This window comes from Perca flavescens, chromosome 21, assembly GCF_004354835.1.
Source record: "Perca flavescens isolate YP-PL-M2 chromosome 21, PFLA_1.0, whole genome shotgun sequence".
NCBI lineage: Eukaryota > Metazoa > Chordata > Actinopteri > Perciformes > Percidae > Perca > Perca flavescens.
In genome coordinates, this window is record NC_041351.1 from 23,464,407 (window position 1) to 23,479,797 (window position 15,391).

The 15,391-nt window shown below is 36.9% G+C and overlaps 1 protein-coding gene across 1 annotated transcript; it reads right to left on the minus strand.

Annotated features, from left to right (window-relative positions):
- Positions 1 to 5,691: 5,691 nt before the first annotated feature.
- LOC114548608 (uncharacterized) lies at positions 5,692 to 14,752 on the minus strand. The gene is made up of 3 exons (XM_028568598.1): positions 14,670 to 14,752; positions 11,708 to 12,625; positions 5,692 to 5,776 (listed from the first exon to the last, which is right to left on the minus strand). Exons 2-3 carry the CDS (start codon positions 12,622 to 12,624, stop codon positions 5,692 to 5,694), a joined length of 1,002 nt encoding a protein of 333 aa, XP_028424399.1. The 5' UTR covers position 12,625; positions 14,670 to 14,752.
- Positions 14,753 to 15,391: the final 639 nt, after the last annotated feature.

Consider the following 15,391-nt stretch of genomic DNA (forward strand, 5'->3'; position numbering starts at 1 on the left):
CAAAAACTTTGGAATTTTAAGCCATTTCACTTAAAGTTATTCACAGACTCAACTAGGTCTACAAATTAGTATACCATACTTACATTTGCTAGTAATGCAACCAAAACGTAATCGATTTGAATCATGTAAGTACATTATACTTTAAATGTTTGATTAGATATGAAATCCGGGTTTACAGTGTATATAATAATCACAAGGAGGCAATAATAATCATTAATTCTTCAGTTTTGTTTTTGTGGGCGGAAATGGCAGATACAACATTTAATAAATGTAAGTGTGAATATAAAGTCCTTTTTTTAATTGTTAATATTCATCTTCTGAACCTTGGGGGACTGTACATGTTTGTTTAATCTTTAAGTACTGCTTAACCATTTTAAAACTACACCTCTCCTCCCATATGTTTGCAATTTAGAAATTAACATTTTGTGATCTATGTGTACTCTTGCTCAATAAGGACTTAATGGACAAAGCACAAACCCGCCATTTTTAAATATCCCTTTGATTGCGTCAGAGACTCTAAACGAGCCCGTATCCAGGATATTAGCAATACCGAGGTCCACATTTTTTTAAATTTCCCTGATCTAAATATGCATTAAGACACCTTCTTTATTTTATCTTTGTGTTTGACTTTTGTATAATTTTGTATTTAAATTATAGAAATGTGTCTCAAGCAGTAAATATACACACACACACACACACATACATACATACATACATACATACATACATACATTCATATATATATATATATATATATATATATATATATATATATATATATATATATATATATTTATTAGGGCCGGGCAACGATTAAAAGTTTTAATCACGATTAATCGCATGATTTCCCTGATTAATCGCGATTAATCGCGTTGTTATATGCAAAATCCAATAATGAAGTCAAAAGTAGTATATAGCGCAATTTTATTTTAAATTGCAAACACTTAACATCAGCATTTTGTTCATACAGTAGCAAATAAATAAAATATTTAGTGTAAATCTCAACTTAAACAATGTAATCAAAGCAAATACAAAATGAAAGCTTATTGCCACTGCCAGGGCATTCACGCTATCCTGTTTGTTATACACACACACACACACACACACACACACATATATATATATATATATATATATATATATATATATATATACATATACACAGTACAGGCCAAAAGTTTGGACACACCTTCTCATTCAATGCGTTTTCTTTATTTTCATGACTATTTACATTGTAGATTCTCACTGAAGGCATCAAAACTATGAATGAACACATATGGAATTATGTACTTAACAAAAAAGTGTGAAATAACTGAAAACATGTCTTATATATAGATATAGATTCCTCAAAGTAGCCACCCTTTGCTTTTTTGATAGCGCTGCAAACCCTTGTGTTCTCTCAATGAGCTTCATGAGGTAGTCACCTGAAATGGTTTTCACTTCACAGGTGTGCCTTGTCAGGGTGAATTAGTGGAATTGTTTCCCTTATTAATGGGGTTGGGACCATCAGTTGTGTTGTGCAGAAGTCAGGTTGATACACAGCCAACAGCCCTATTGGAAAACTGTTAGAATTCATATTATGGCAAGAACCAATCAGCTAAGTAAAGAGAAACGAGTGGCCATCATTACTTTAACAATTGAAGGTCAGTCAGTCTGGAAAATTGCGAAAACTTTTAATGTGGCCCCAAGTGCAGTCGCAAAAACCATCAAGCGCTACAACGAAACTGGCTCACATGAGGACCGCCCCAGGGAAGGAAGATCAAGAGTCACTTGTACTAAAGAGAAAATATAGTCATCCAAGAATACATACTTTTTTAGAATATTTTTGTATTCTTTCCACCTCTGCATTTATGTTAAAAATTCCACCTCTACAAGCGAGAATGACACAAGCGTGGTTGTGAGAATTCAACCACCCCTCCCTCCAGTAATGTTTAGGATGCGCCGAGTTCTTCGGCACCACCAGCAGCGGAGACACCGGCACAACACTGTCCCCAACAGTGTTGTCGACCAGTGTTGCCAACTTAATAAATTTCTCGCTAGATTTAGCCACTTGTCAGACCCTTAATTTTCTAAAAAGCGATCATCAAGGGAAAAAAGAGATATTATATTGTAAGTATGTCCACGGCTCTTCTGCCAACAGCACAGCATCTCTCTCCCTCTCCTCTTGTGCAGTAGGCAGTCAGCCGAAACAACTACTACGCTTTATGCAAATGATATGTGATGACGTAACTGATATGCAAATTAGTGTATGATGCCATCTAGAGACTTTTAGTGAGTTTTAAACCTAGTGCTAGCTACTTTAATTTGAAAAGAGGTGGCAACACTGGCGACGACACCAGCACCAGCAGCGTTGTCAACAGCTTCAACCTCCAGCACCAACATTCCGAGTAGTCTAGATGCAAATAAGAAATATTAATGATACTCCTATTGATATTCCCGGACCCAGTTTTCTAAGTGTACCTCGGATACGTTTTAAGACTCGGATAGGACCTCTCTGTAGCGTAAAGAACCATGGACCACTTCTGGCCCTCCACTCACTCTACTACAGCTCTCATCCCTAGAGCTACCTCATTAGCGTGGCTAAAACAGTAGTTCTCCTTTAAAAGCAGCTTACCATGTTAGCTAAACGTGTTTTGATCAATAGTTTGAAGAACATAATTATTTATACAGTGTATACAGTGTGAGATAGCAGGTGGAAAATTTATGTAAACAAAGCGGTGTACAAGAAATGCAATGCGCCATGACCTAGGTCCCCTTCAGGCTAATGTTGGAAGTCCCTCTAGTGGACAGAACGTGTAACAACAACCATATGCTTATAGTGGCATTGACGATGCATAAGCCTGAGTAGTGTGGTACATATTAATAACAGGCTGCATTTGAGCATTAAATATTTGAATATTATTTGAATATTTAAAGAAAATTACAAATAACATTTGAATGGTATTATAGGGGAAGATGGACAGCTCTAATATATAGATTGTTTTGTTCCATTTAGAAGGTCAAATAAACCTTAGAAACCATGGGTCAGGAATGCTCCAACCTATCATCTACACTTCATTACCATTCTGCAGATTTTTGTGTTTTGTAAATGTGGGTACACACCTTGAAGTTCCCATTTTCATGTCTGGTAGAGTTATGATTTGTCTTTCAAAATCTCATAAAAATCTCATAATGTGGACGACAGGTGTAAATTGCCTGACAGTTTTGTTCTGTTGGTTGGGTTTATTATCAAAGTCACTTTCCTCTTTTAAGAAACTGGTAAAAGGTATGTGAAATCCAGGAGAAAATCAATCCAAAATGTATTAGATCCTACTATTCCATCTATCCCTGGAATTGTCTATAAATCCATATAGTAGGTGTAAACATATACTGCTGGAATACCAAACATAGGAATATAGGGCTTTAAGTTTTATAACAATACATTGTTAAATGTAAAATTACACTAAGCCAGGGGTCTTCAACCTTTTTTAGGCCAGGGACCCCTTAGCTCAAAGAGAGACAGAGTAGGGACTCCCTACTGCATATATTGTCAACAATTGAGTTGCATATTAAACTGGGCCGAATGGATGAAAATAAATGGATATTATTTATACATCATGTTTTAACGTTAAACATACATGTGGAGGACACAGTGAATCATCTTTGAGCCTAACTGTATGGCTACCATAGTGGCTACCTTACCTATAGTAAGCTTAAATCCAATATGTACAACAGGCCAATTTATCTTTGCTATTACGTAATACATTAGATTTATGTTGATGTGTATTTTCAAACATATTTCATTTAAAAAAAAAAAAAAGAATCTTTAAAAAAAAAAATATATATATATATATTTATATTTTTTTTTTTTAAAGATATTTTGGCGGCCCCCCTGTAGTAACTCTGAGGACCCCTTAGGGGTCACGGACCCCTTGTTGAAGATGTCTGCACTAGGCTACAGCATGCACAGTTTCTAAGCATCTACAGAGTAACATTTCTCCAGTGTTTGGATTGAGAAAAGATGAACAAGAATTAGAGAGTTTACCTACCCATGCCCACTTCTTGGTAGCTTTCAAGAGCATCGCTCTCGGGTTGTGATCAAACGGTGTTGACTGGCTTGGTTTGAATTGACAAAAAATAACAGTTGAACACAGGCTAGATAACCCAGGGCCGACCCTGGTAATTGGTGTGAAAAATATTTTTCATACCCTGTATGTCTGACATGGCTCAGGTGACCGCAACAAAAGGGAGACACATGATCAAGGTTGAACAAAAATGTATTTATTTAAACAAATTAAACTTGCATGGGTGAATAGGAACACACCGTGAAGCTGTTTCAACTTACCAAACTTCATCTCACATATTCAAACCAATTAAGTTTATTAAGTTCAAAGTAACACCCCAAAGCTCTGGGCTGTGTTCAGGCCCTGTCTCAAACTCTGCACTACATCCCTTCTGTCTCTTCCTTGGAGCTGAAAGTAGAGGATGGATACCCGAACCAAGCCTGCCGGGCCGGGCCAGGTTTGGACAGATATTTAGAAATGATGTTCGGGTTTGGGTCGGGTGTAATCACATCATCCCAATAATGCATTGAACATTTTAAATTTAAAAAAAACGTATTATGTAGGTGCGTGCCTGTGTTAACGTGTGCTTGTTGCCTTGTGTGCGCTGCACCGGGTGTTCCGCGTTCGGTTACTGTCGAATGTGGGCCAGACTCGGACAGAAAAATGCAGCCTGATCCACACTCTAGCTGAAAGGAAGGCAGTTGTCAGTTGTAAACTCACAGGGATGGCTACGTCTTCCTGCTTCATGTATGTCTATGGGCATTTCTCAATACCAAGAATGCAAAGTACGGACTTGTGTTCTTGGTGGTTGTTCTTTGAAGAATAAACTCGCAAGTTTACAAGCACAGAAAACTCTGTTAACAGTTTGAGACGATGCGTTCTTCCAGTTATTGCTCAACACCCCCAGCACAGAGGCTACCTGCAAGGCTCCAAAATAACAGCTAGATATAAAAACTACAACAATATAACCACTTTGTATTAAAACAATCTCCGGACAAGAAAACCTCATAATGCTACAACTATTGCAATAATATTGAAAAATAAAACAAATTGAGCTTTAATTTTATTGTTTATGGTTTAGCTCAAACACCCCTTACTTATTCAAAAGAGTGGAATGCGATCCCTATTATTAGTGGATAAGTTTAAGTCAGTTTAAATTAAAAAAAATAAATAGGCATATGCACTGGTGTGTCCTATATGTTCCTATTAATATTATGTGGAATTATCATTTCTATATTATTGTAGTGCACTGTATATGCCCAGGGAGATGGAAATTAGAAATTCAAATTCTAAAGGTTGGTGTCTCCCCTTTAGTCTACATAACATGTCATAGCATGTTACCACTTGTACAACTGTTCATTTATCATACAGACTGAAACTCAACTTCTAATAAATCAGAAAACAAAAACACCAAAAATATAAACTAAATACAAAATATAATGTCGGCTATAGCCTATGGCATAATTCAAACAAGTCTCCCGAAAAGAAACGGGTATATCTCATAGACTAATAATATACAGTCTATGGTATATCTCTCCTCTGCCTGCTGCGCTGTGTGTGTGTGTGTGTGTGTGTGTGATATTTAAACAAACGAATCCGAAATAAAAGCCTCTTATTTACGGAACCGGTCTAAAAGACCTCCGGGGTCCTACAGCGGGATCTCCGAGTGTGACTGTCCGAGCGCCGAGCTAGTGGCCGAGGCCGGCGCAAGCGTCAATTTATGGAGCTCCGAACTTTGGAGCAAATTGTCAATTCGGCAAAGATTTGCGCAAGACTGCCTATATTCGAAATCTAAACCTTTCATTTCTCGCCTAAAATGTTCTCAGAAGTGAATTTAGTGATGAATAAGATGGCGAAAATTTGGCTTTTTTGGGCTGTCTATGTACTGGAAATCCAACCATCATTGAATGCCGAAATGAATGTTGGGATACAGGTGCTGTGAAGTTCATACAAGTTATCAACCGATGTATCTTCGAAAAATGGGCGTGTCAAGAATACATCTGGGAATTGTAACTGTTCTTGGCGAAATGGGAACTTGTGTATTGGGACAGTACTTTGGCAACACGAGATGACGTTTCACAGGGACACAAGAACACAAGTCAATAGAAGAACACATATTGGGAAACGCCATATGTCTCCCTCATGAACTCTGGTCTTTTGAATAGCAAGCAGCAGGCACCATCCGTTGGTGTACAGCTCATTAACTCACCATTAAATAAGACTTAACAGCTTGTCAGAGGCTTGGTGTTAGCACTTTAGTTGTATCCCCTGGCTTTGGCAGATTATTACAGAGGATGGCATCATATGAGAGTACTATTTATTGTTAGCTGTTAGTGAAGAAAGAGGCTTGCTTTGAAACCTTTCCATGGTGTGTACTCATGCTCAAATAATTCACTTTATCGACATTAATCACTGGACAGACATTCACACATAACTCCATACAAGGTCTTGTGATCAAATAACCAAAGCTGGTACCACAACAGCTACTGGTGTCAGACAATCGTTTCTAATTCAGTCACCCAAAAACAATGCCAGGCTGCACTCATTTGATATAATCTAACCTGACATTCTCTTATAAACAATTAGACTTTAGGTCTGATATACTGGACTCGCTGTAACACATTCCCTTAGCAACCAACCCGAGAAACCTCATGTTTATTCTGAGAGGCTTTGTTCTGGCTTAACAGGTAATGTCAGGGGCAATTTTTTGGAGCAAATTTGGTGTTGTTAAACTCAACACATATCTCTGCTCCAGCAATACTTAGAGGTTTAAAATCTGGAATTACTACTCCTAGTGTATATTATCTATCAATCAGACTTTTCATACAAGCAATTGTAGCACAAAGTGCTTAATACATACAGAAAAAAGAAAATTCTCTGAGCTTCTGCAAACCACAACAATCCAGTTCAACCAGGGCAGGACAGGTCAGCGTAGAGAAAAATGTCTTCTTAGTTTTTTTATTTAATAAGGTGCATAACAGTGACTAACGTTTCGATGTAGGTTACATCTTCATCAGAGTCCTTGGAGAGAATGGGCAGTGACGCCCTTAATAAGAATCAGGTGTGATTGTGCGTAAAGGGGGCACCGGCCACCTGAAGATACATTTATCAACCAAGGTGCTACACTCATTTCATCAGTCATTAAAGGGGCAAACGCCCACAAACAGGTCAAGAGAGATTAAAAACAATGTTAATAAATAACAAGCATAAGATGTTCACAGTACAATGGGAATAAATATATATATTCATCTTAAATACTACATTTTGACATACTTTGACATTAGAGAAAGCAAGTTAAATTAAATTCTTAATTTAAACCTAGAGGTTGTAAAGTGCCGAGTGTATGTATCCAAAACGCTTCTCTTTGCTTCATACATACATTTGTCTTTCCACTGTTCCAACAATCACCACTCTGGTTTGGTTGAAATAAACCTTTAACTCATCCATTTACATATGGAAATATGCTGGCTCTATACACGCTAAAAGTATTGTTTATTTAAATGGACTCTGGTGGGTTTTGCGATTTCGGGGCTGTTTCTGGTTAAACAAAAAGGAATTTGCTCTTTAACAAAAAGGTCCGTCTTTGTAAGTATCCTTTCCATAATGTTGTGAGACACTTAGAATAACAATGTGAGCCTGTCAGTGGCAAAAACAGCACTTTTAGTAGATGGAAATTAATGGTAGAATTTGCCCTACAGGATTACATTGCAGCCTGGTTCGCGGCTGCTGGTTACAGCGTTCTCTCTCGATACTGGACCAATTTCAAAGATTTTTCTTGACATTATTCACTAAGACACAAATGCATGGGAAAATAGGGTCCAGGTTGAAAAATACCAGCCCGGGTTTGAATCCAAACAAACATTGGACCCACACATACTGGTGTTGCAGATAATAACCGGCTATACAAATGGATGATGCACGTTTACTGTGTTTACTGAGAGAGGCACACGCATGAATACATTGCAATAAACAGATGTTTATATAACTGCGTGGTGCCTCTGAATCAACTCATTAGGGTCCGACAGTTTCTAAACTTGTGTCGTGTTTGGTGGCAATTGGGAGGAAGGTTTGTGTGCATATGTCTCAGTATCAGCTTTTATCACGAGTAAACTATTGCAGAAGAGCATGCAAAAGGATAATGTAATTAGAGTGGCACTCAAACCTCAAATGAAAAATCATGTAGAAAATGTTATGGAAATATGGCATTTCAGTTGTTGATGTATCATTGAAGACAGTTACAGTCTACTCATTTTTATTTTATCTATACAACTTTTCCTCTTCAGCCAAGTGTAGAAAAATGTTGCTCTAATGTTTGGCGTTTCCACTCAGATTTTTTTATGTGCAAATTCAAGATTCATTCTTGTAGATGGTACTTAAAGACATTTGAAACATGACAAGGACCCCAACTAGAGTTTCTTTAGGGGCTACAAGCCAAAAGTGTTGGGAACCACTGGTTTAATCTTCAATAATGTGTTGTATTTTATATAAAAATAGAATAGAATTATTTTAATTATTTCAACAAAACAAATAGCATATGTAAAGTTCCCATCTAAAAAGTAACTACATTTAATAACTAAACTGTCAAATAAATGTAGTAAGTACAACATGTGCATCCAAAATGTGGAGGAGGATAAAATTAGAATACACATGTAAATTAATTGCACTTAAATACAGTACTTGGGTATTTTTTTTTACATTACTGTTTTGGTTTGGTTGTTTATGATGTAAGCATATATGACTAATCTTTCCCAGAAACAAGACTCTTCACACTGACTCACCAGTCGAACTGAACTGAACTGAACTAAAAAACATTTGCGCCTTCCGAGGAAATTATCGGTCAAACACAACAGGACTACATATTACGTCTATGTCACATGTTGGAACATTTCCAATATCATATCATCAGCCACCATGGGAAAAGGAGAGAGCAGAGCCAGCGGGGTAAGATGTTCACAATTACAATTACGAGTGATTTAATTAGTTCAATAATAATAATAAAAATCGTTACCAATTCTGAGTGGATGTGGTCATAATTTAAAGTAATTTCTCACATTCCGTAGGGTGAAAAAGAATACCTGTGAATAGCTGACTGGGTAAATATCTTACATATAAAGTATTGTCATCCAATAAATAAAGGATTTACTTAATGGTTAAAGAAGGGTTTCTTTTCAGACTTGGATGTAAATATATTAGAGACTGTCCTCTCCCGAAAAAAAAATGCTTCCATAGGTTTGTTATATTATAACATATTTACTTTTTATAGTGAAATTTTTATAGCCCACTAGTTGCCAATAGTAGTTATGATGGGAGCAAAGCAGAAAGCAATGTGACGAAGTATATGAGCGTCAAATTTCCATATAAGGATGCAGGTTGGGGTGGTGGATGGGTCATAAAAACACAGGACTTTTACCTGGGAGACCTGAGGCCTGTACTAGGAATCAAAATCAACATGCCATGGATTTATTTCAGTTACCCAGCTTCACCTAACCTAACAACCGCGGCCCTGCATAAGCTGTGGTTAACAACCAGTTCAATCAACCCAGGGTTTCCCAATCCAAGCAGCATGCATTCACATAAAAGAGGCGGTGTTTGCACAGCACGACCAATCGCAAACATCTACCAGAGCCACATATTTTACATAAGAAGAGCAAAAAAGCTGGCAAAAAAATAGCCAACGCTGTAGATGCGTAAATCACAACGCTTATCAATATCACTTCCCCATCAGGCAAGCACAAGATCTGACCATAATTACACTTGTGCTTTCCATAAACTGCCGTTGCTTTAGCCTATTTCAGCCATATTTCAGTTGCAACCCTGGCAGTGGGAAGCGATCGTGAGCAAATAAAAAATATAAAAACATAATTCAAACCGATGTGCGCATTGGCAACACACGGCTCAACAAGCCTATACATAATTCCCTCCGCTGAAAATCTATATCTTTCATAAAAATACCAATAAGGGAATGTTAACCGGGTTGTCAGTCTCTAAATGTTTTAATCTTTTTTTTTTTTAACCACGCACCGAGCTCCACCTGATCTTCTAAGAAGGGTGACGCCGTTATCAATCGAGTATTAATTGGTCAGTAGGAGGTGCTTTTACACCGGTTGATCTCTGATCGCCAACATAACCTGCTCCCGAACAGGAAGTGAAGTGACGTCTTATTTTAACCCAAACGACAATCTTTTTCTAAACTTAACCAAGTCATTTTTGTGCCTAAGCATAACCAAACTGTGACAGTTTACAACATTAAAGACGTTTAAAACTGTGACTTTTACGTTCAAAACCACAACCAACATTTTCTGGTTTAGATATGAGGATAGGAATCGCTCCTTTGGGTTATATTAGAGCAAGGCCACGCAAATTGGGGATCGGGGGGCAAGTTTGATCCATGCTCCCTTTGTTTTGGCCTGTCACAGCATTTAACATGCTCATGCTTATAGTCGTCTTATTTTGAAAGTGCTGTAAAATCCTAACCGAAACGTACATTTTGATGAAAGAAAGATTTTTTCTTTTCAATGAATGAAAGAAATTGCTGCTATATTCCATTAACATTATTATCCACTGCTAACTACAAGTAGCTGCATGCTAACACCAGTGAAATCTGTAATCTTGGCTGGTTATTAATTTGTTTGTAACAACTAGGGTTGCAAAATTCCATATTCATCATGTCATATGCAGATAGAAACAAACATTTTACCATATCATAAACTGACATAATCAATTAATAATTTGCCAAACAAAAACATTTATTAGTCAAATACATTTTATTTGAACAGGGACAGTGCACAAAAAACACATGAATTGATGTATTGTGCCAGGATGAAGCAAATTGCTAGTTTCCGCCCGTAGTAATCGGTGTGAAATGTGCCATGTGATGAGTTAGCTAGCTAACTAGTCAAAAAAACATGGGGAAAAGTTATCTTCATCAGTGAATCATCATTATTATTATTTTGTCCGAGCAAGACATTGTTGCATGAATGAAGCCTCAACATTCTGACCATGCCAGAGCAGTGCATTAAAATATACAATAAAAGCCATTTTGCTCAGTTCAAATAGTTTTGTAATAAAGAAGAATTCCTTTGTTATTAACAAATTGCAATTTAATAAATGAAGCTATGAAGCTCCCAATGTCCTAAAGCATATCAGCCCCTTGTGGCACATGGTTTGAGATCTGTGATTTAAAGTATTTTGTCTTTCATCAAAAGCCTGTCATAGTAAGGCTATATCTCAATCTTAACTGACCACCTCTCTCTCTCTTTTGATTACTGTGTCCCTTGGACTACATCAGATTTTTTTATCATACAATTTAACTCCTTACAACTGACTCATGGGACATGCAATAAGTGCAACCTTTCTCTAACTAATACTACTTGTACTACAGATTTGATACAGTACTGTACATACATATCTATTTGCAGCCCCGCCTAAACTGTTTACAACCTTTAACCTGTTTATAATTTATAATCTATACCGTTTACCTGATTTTGCCTTATTTGCACCTTATTGTTATCTCAGACTTTTTTATTTGCACTCTTCCCACTTTATTTGCAACTACCGCACAACAATTTCACTTCGGGAGAAAAAAAAATAACAATATGACTGTACAGTCATAGTACAATACAGTTAATCCTAGCAAGGTGGTTAAACAGATACAACAGAACCACCATTTGACGTTGTTTCGGGATGCTGAGGTGTTTTCACTTCCTAATTCTCCGTTCACAGTTGTCCTGCTGGCTCTGTGGTCCTCATCATTGTTGAAATCCACTACAAACACACCTTGGTTTTGAAAATTAGGAACATTGTTCCCACTCTCCCAAGCATCATTAACCAAATGATTTCTTCTGTTTTCACGTCTGTTGTTGTGTTGGTTAGAGGAGCACTTTTCCTGGATCACAATAAACAACAGCAGTCCAAGGCAAGCAAGGTCACCCCATGTGTTTCTGATGTGGACATCGTCAGCGTTGCTTCCAAAGCGGTTTCTGAGTTGCAACAGTGGCTGTTGGTTTTCTCCCACAGAAAACTCTCTGATCTGTCTCAGGAGGTTCGTAGTGATTCTGAAGGTATAAGCTGGATCATAAAGTGTCCCCTGATGTTCAGAAGTGTCGTAATGCTGTGTGATATACACTTGGTCTATCCTCTGCAAAGCTTGCCATCCTTTGTACTGCTCCCTGACACGAATCAAAATCCTGTCCCTGTTTCTTCCCACATACTCCCTAGGGGGAAGGACAACATAAAGTGGAAATGGCATGGATGTTTCTTGATTAAGATTGCCAATAGTGTAGTATTGATATCCACTTCCCCTAGGCAGTGGGTCCAGCAGCCCCTCAAAGTTGCCATAATGGTGTGAGCCGTAATCTCCACAGTTTGCGTCAAAGGTCAGCCATATGATATTATTGTTGTCTATGTCAACTGTGTTGGCAAACCAGTGGAGCAGCATGAGACTGTGTTTGGGCACAGATTGACCAAAGTTGATTTTCTTCAAATCATTTAGTGAATCAAGCCTTTGTACAGCCGACACATAAGTCAGGGCAAAGAACAGAGCTACACAGCAGCTAGTGAGACTCCCTGACATCTTCATCATCCTGTAAAGATATTTTAAAAGATATTTCTCGCGTTATTCATCCATACTGTACATTCTCAATCCATAAATGCATTTGTAACAAGAGATTAATCAAATGATTATTTTCATGATTTGATCAGCCATATGAACTATCATTACTAACATCAATACCAATGTTTAAAACAACAATTTGGCCGATAACAATTTTTTCGTTGTTGTGGTTTTTACTTGCTGAGTCCGATCACAAATAACCACAACATTTAGCCAGTGCAAAATTCATGGGACACAACGAATAAACTTTAACCACTGCCATGAGTGAACATCATTATATTTGCAGATTTGTCAACAAGGTGAATATTGGCCGATACCGATGTTCAGCCGATTAGTCGGTGCATCCCTAATATAATTATTGAAACAGGTTTGGCTTGTTGTTATAAATCTTACTGCTCATACTGATCAGTAAGAGTTATGTCAGTATTTGGAAGGAATCCACAGTCCTCATTCTGCTGCAACAACTAATCGATTAAAATAAAATCATAACATTATCAATAATAAAATGGCTGCCAACGAATTTCATCCTCGACTAGTTGGGTCTATGTTATGATGCACAGCGTCAAACACATTATGCTCCAGTATCTCTCTGACCTAATTTCAGATAAGTGGTGATAGCTAAATATATCGTCCCGGGCATATTTGTGTCTGTTTTGATAGTCAAATATACAATTACAGGTAATTTAATAAACAAACGTAACCAACATAAATATCTTCCATCTGTTTTCTCTCAGTTTTGTGATGGTTAATGTTGCAGGTGTCCCGATAAAGCTATTTGAAAGCTAATCTTGACAAATGTAACGCCCCTAATCATGCTAATTTAGAGCTTACGCTTGATAAAGCTAACACAAAATGAAGAGAAAACTGATGGAAGGTATTTCTGTCGGTTACATGTTTCTAATAACCTCTAATCGTGCTTTTGTCTTCGATAGACACTAGTTTATAACGTAAAGTTGCAGAGTTTATGGAATATGGAATATTCAATGCCATTAGTCAGAGACAGTCTAAAGTGAATCCTTTATTTCTTCACAACAGAAACTTGAGCAATAGCTAATCAAATATATAGAATGTTTCGCTCGCATTTCTGAGCAACAGATTTGATCCATGTTTATTTTAGCTTATGTATCTCTGGCAGATTTGTGTCCATTTTAACAGACAAAAGAAACTAGAATATCCTTGTTGCAAGTGTTTACTTTGTGTTTGTGCAACAAGAAATAACGTAGGATACATTTAGAATGTTTAGATTTAAAAGTGTGAAATGGTCTATATTTGTAACATTACATTTACCTTTTATTGTCAGTGCTTGGCTGCATTATTAGCCACTGCTAATGCTTGCTCTTGGGGGAGTTATTCGAATTGTTGGGGCTTTGTAAATTTTAGAGTGTGGTCTGGACCTACTCTATCTGTAAAGTGTCTCGAGATAACTCTTGTTACGATTTGATACTATAAATAAAATTGAATTGAATTATTTATTTAATTTAATTTTTATTGTAGTAGCCTTGTCTGTACTTGGCTCTTACCTCAACAATTCTTTACTGAGAACATGATTCGTATTAAGCTATATGTAACTTTTAAGTGTTTAGAAGAACATTGTACAAGAACATAAGGGATATGTTTTCTTTGAATAAAATTCTGGAAAAAAACAACAATATTGATCTTTTTAATCTGATTAGTAATCTGTTAATCAAAGTAATGATCGGCAGATTAATTGATTGTCAAAATAGTCATTACTGCAACTAACGACAATTTGTACGTTTTTCTGAAGACAATATGACGTTTCAGCTGACTGAGTTTTTTAAATTGAGTATCTTCCAAAGTCAGTCTTCTTAGTTGCCTACGAAATTCCTTCTTTGTGTTTCAATTGACAGTGTTTCCTTGTTGAGTTGCATTTGAGGAATAGTAACACAGAGAGGAGAAAACACTCACAAAGAAGACTGAGTTAAATACTTCACCAATCATGTTAAACAGTGCCACAATAAGAACAAAACTAACCATCAGAAAATAAGAGAGCTCACCTGTGTTAGTAGTCTTCTTTAGTAATTCTGTAGAGAACGGGGTCATTCTGTGAGTCATCTGGGTATTTTATGAGCATTCTTAATTCCAAGTTTGACTGAGTGTGTCCTTTGGACTGCAGAGTGAGAAATATTTTTATAGTGCCCGGCTTATTATTAACTGTTATTATTATAACTAGTCATCACTTAAGACAGATCCACTTCAAATTGCTTTACATATATGTTTTATAGGCTAGATTTTTTTATGCATGTTTTGTTAATTTTCTTAAAGGGCTAGTCCATTTTTTTGTTTTTTGGGGTTTATTGTTTTTCTAATTTAGTGTTCCTTATGTAAGTGTTTAAGAATCCAAATTCTGTTTTCCCAAGCCCTTCTTGGGCCATGTGACCTGGAGGGCTATTGCACAAAAGTAGAATGAAGAAATAACTGAAGGATAACTGAAAAATTGCAGCTTGACCTAGTTTGATCTGCTCATCGTGTCTTAATCAGTTTGCACGTTTGCAAAGCCAGGATGAGAAGGTGAAGCTATGTAAAGCCAGGTGTAGATAGTTGGGATAAGTGCACGTTCACGGCTTTCTTAAATAGACAATATCCATCACATATTTACTTATGCAGAAATGGAGAAAAATGTTCTATTATTTCTCTATTTTTCACCTTCTAATGGAAACTTACGAAGGAGGTGAAGCATTTCATACAGGAGAGACTTTGTTGCAGATATACAAAGGTT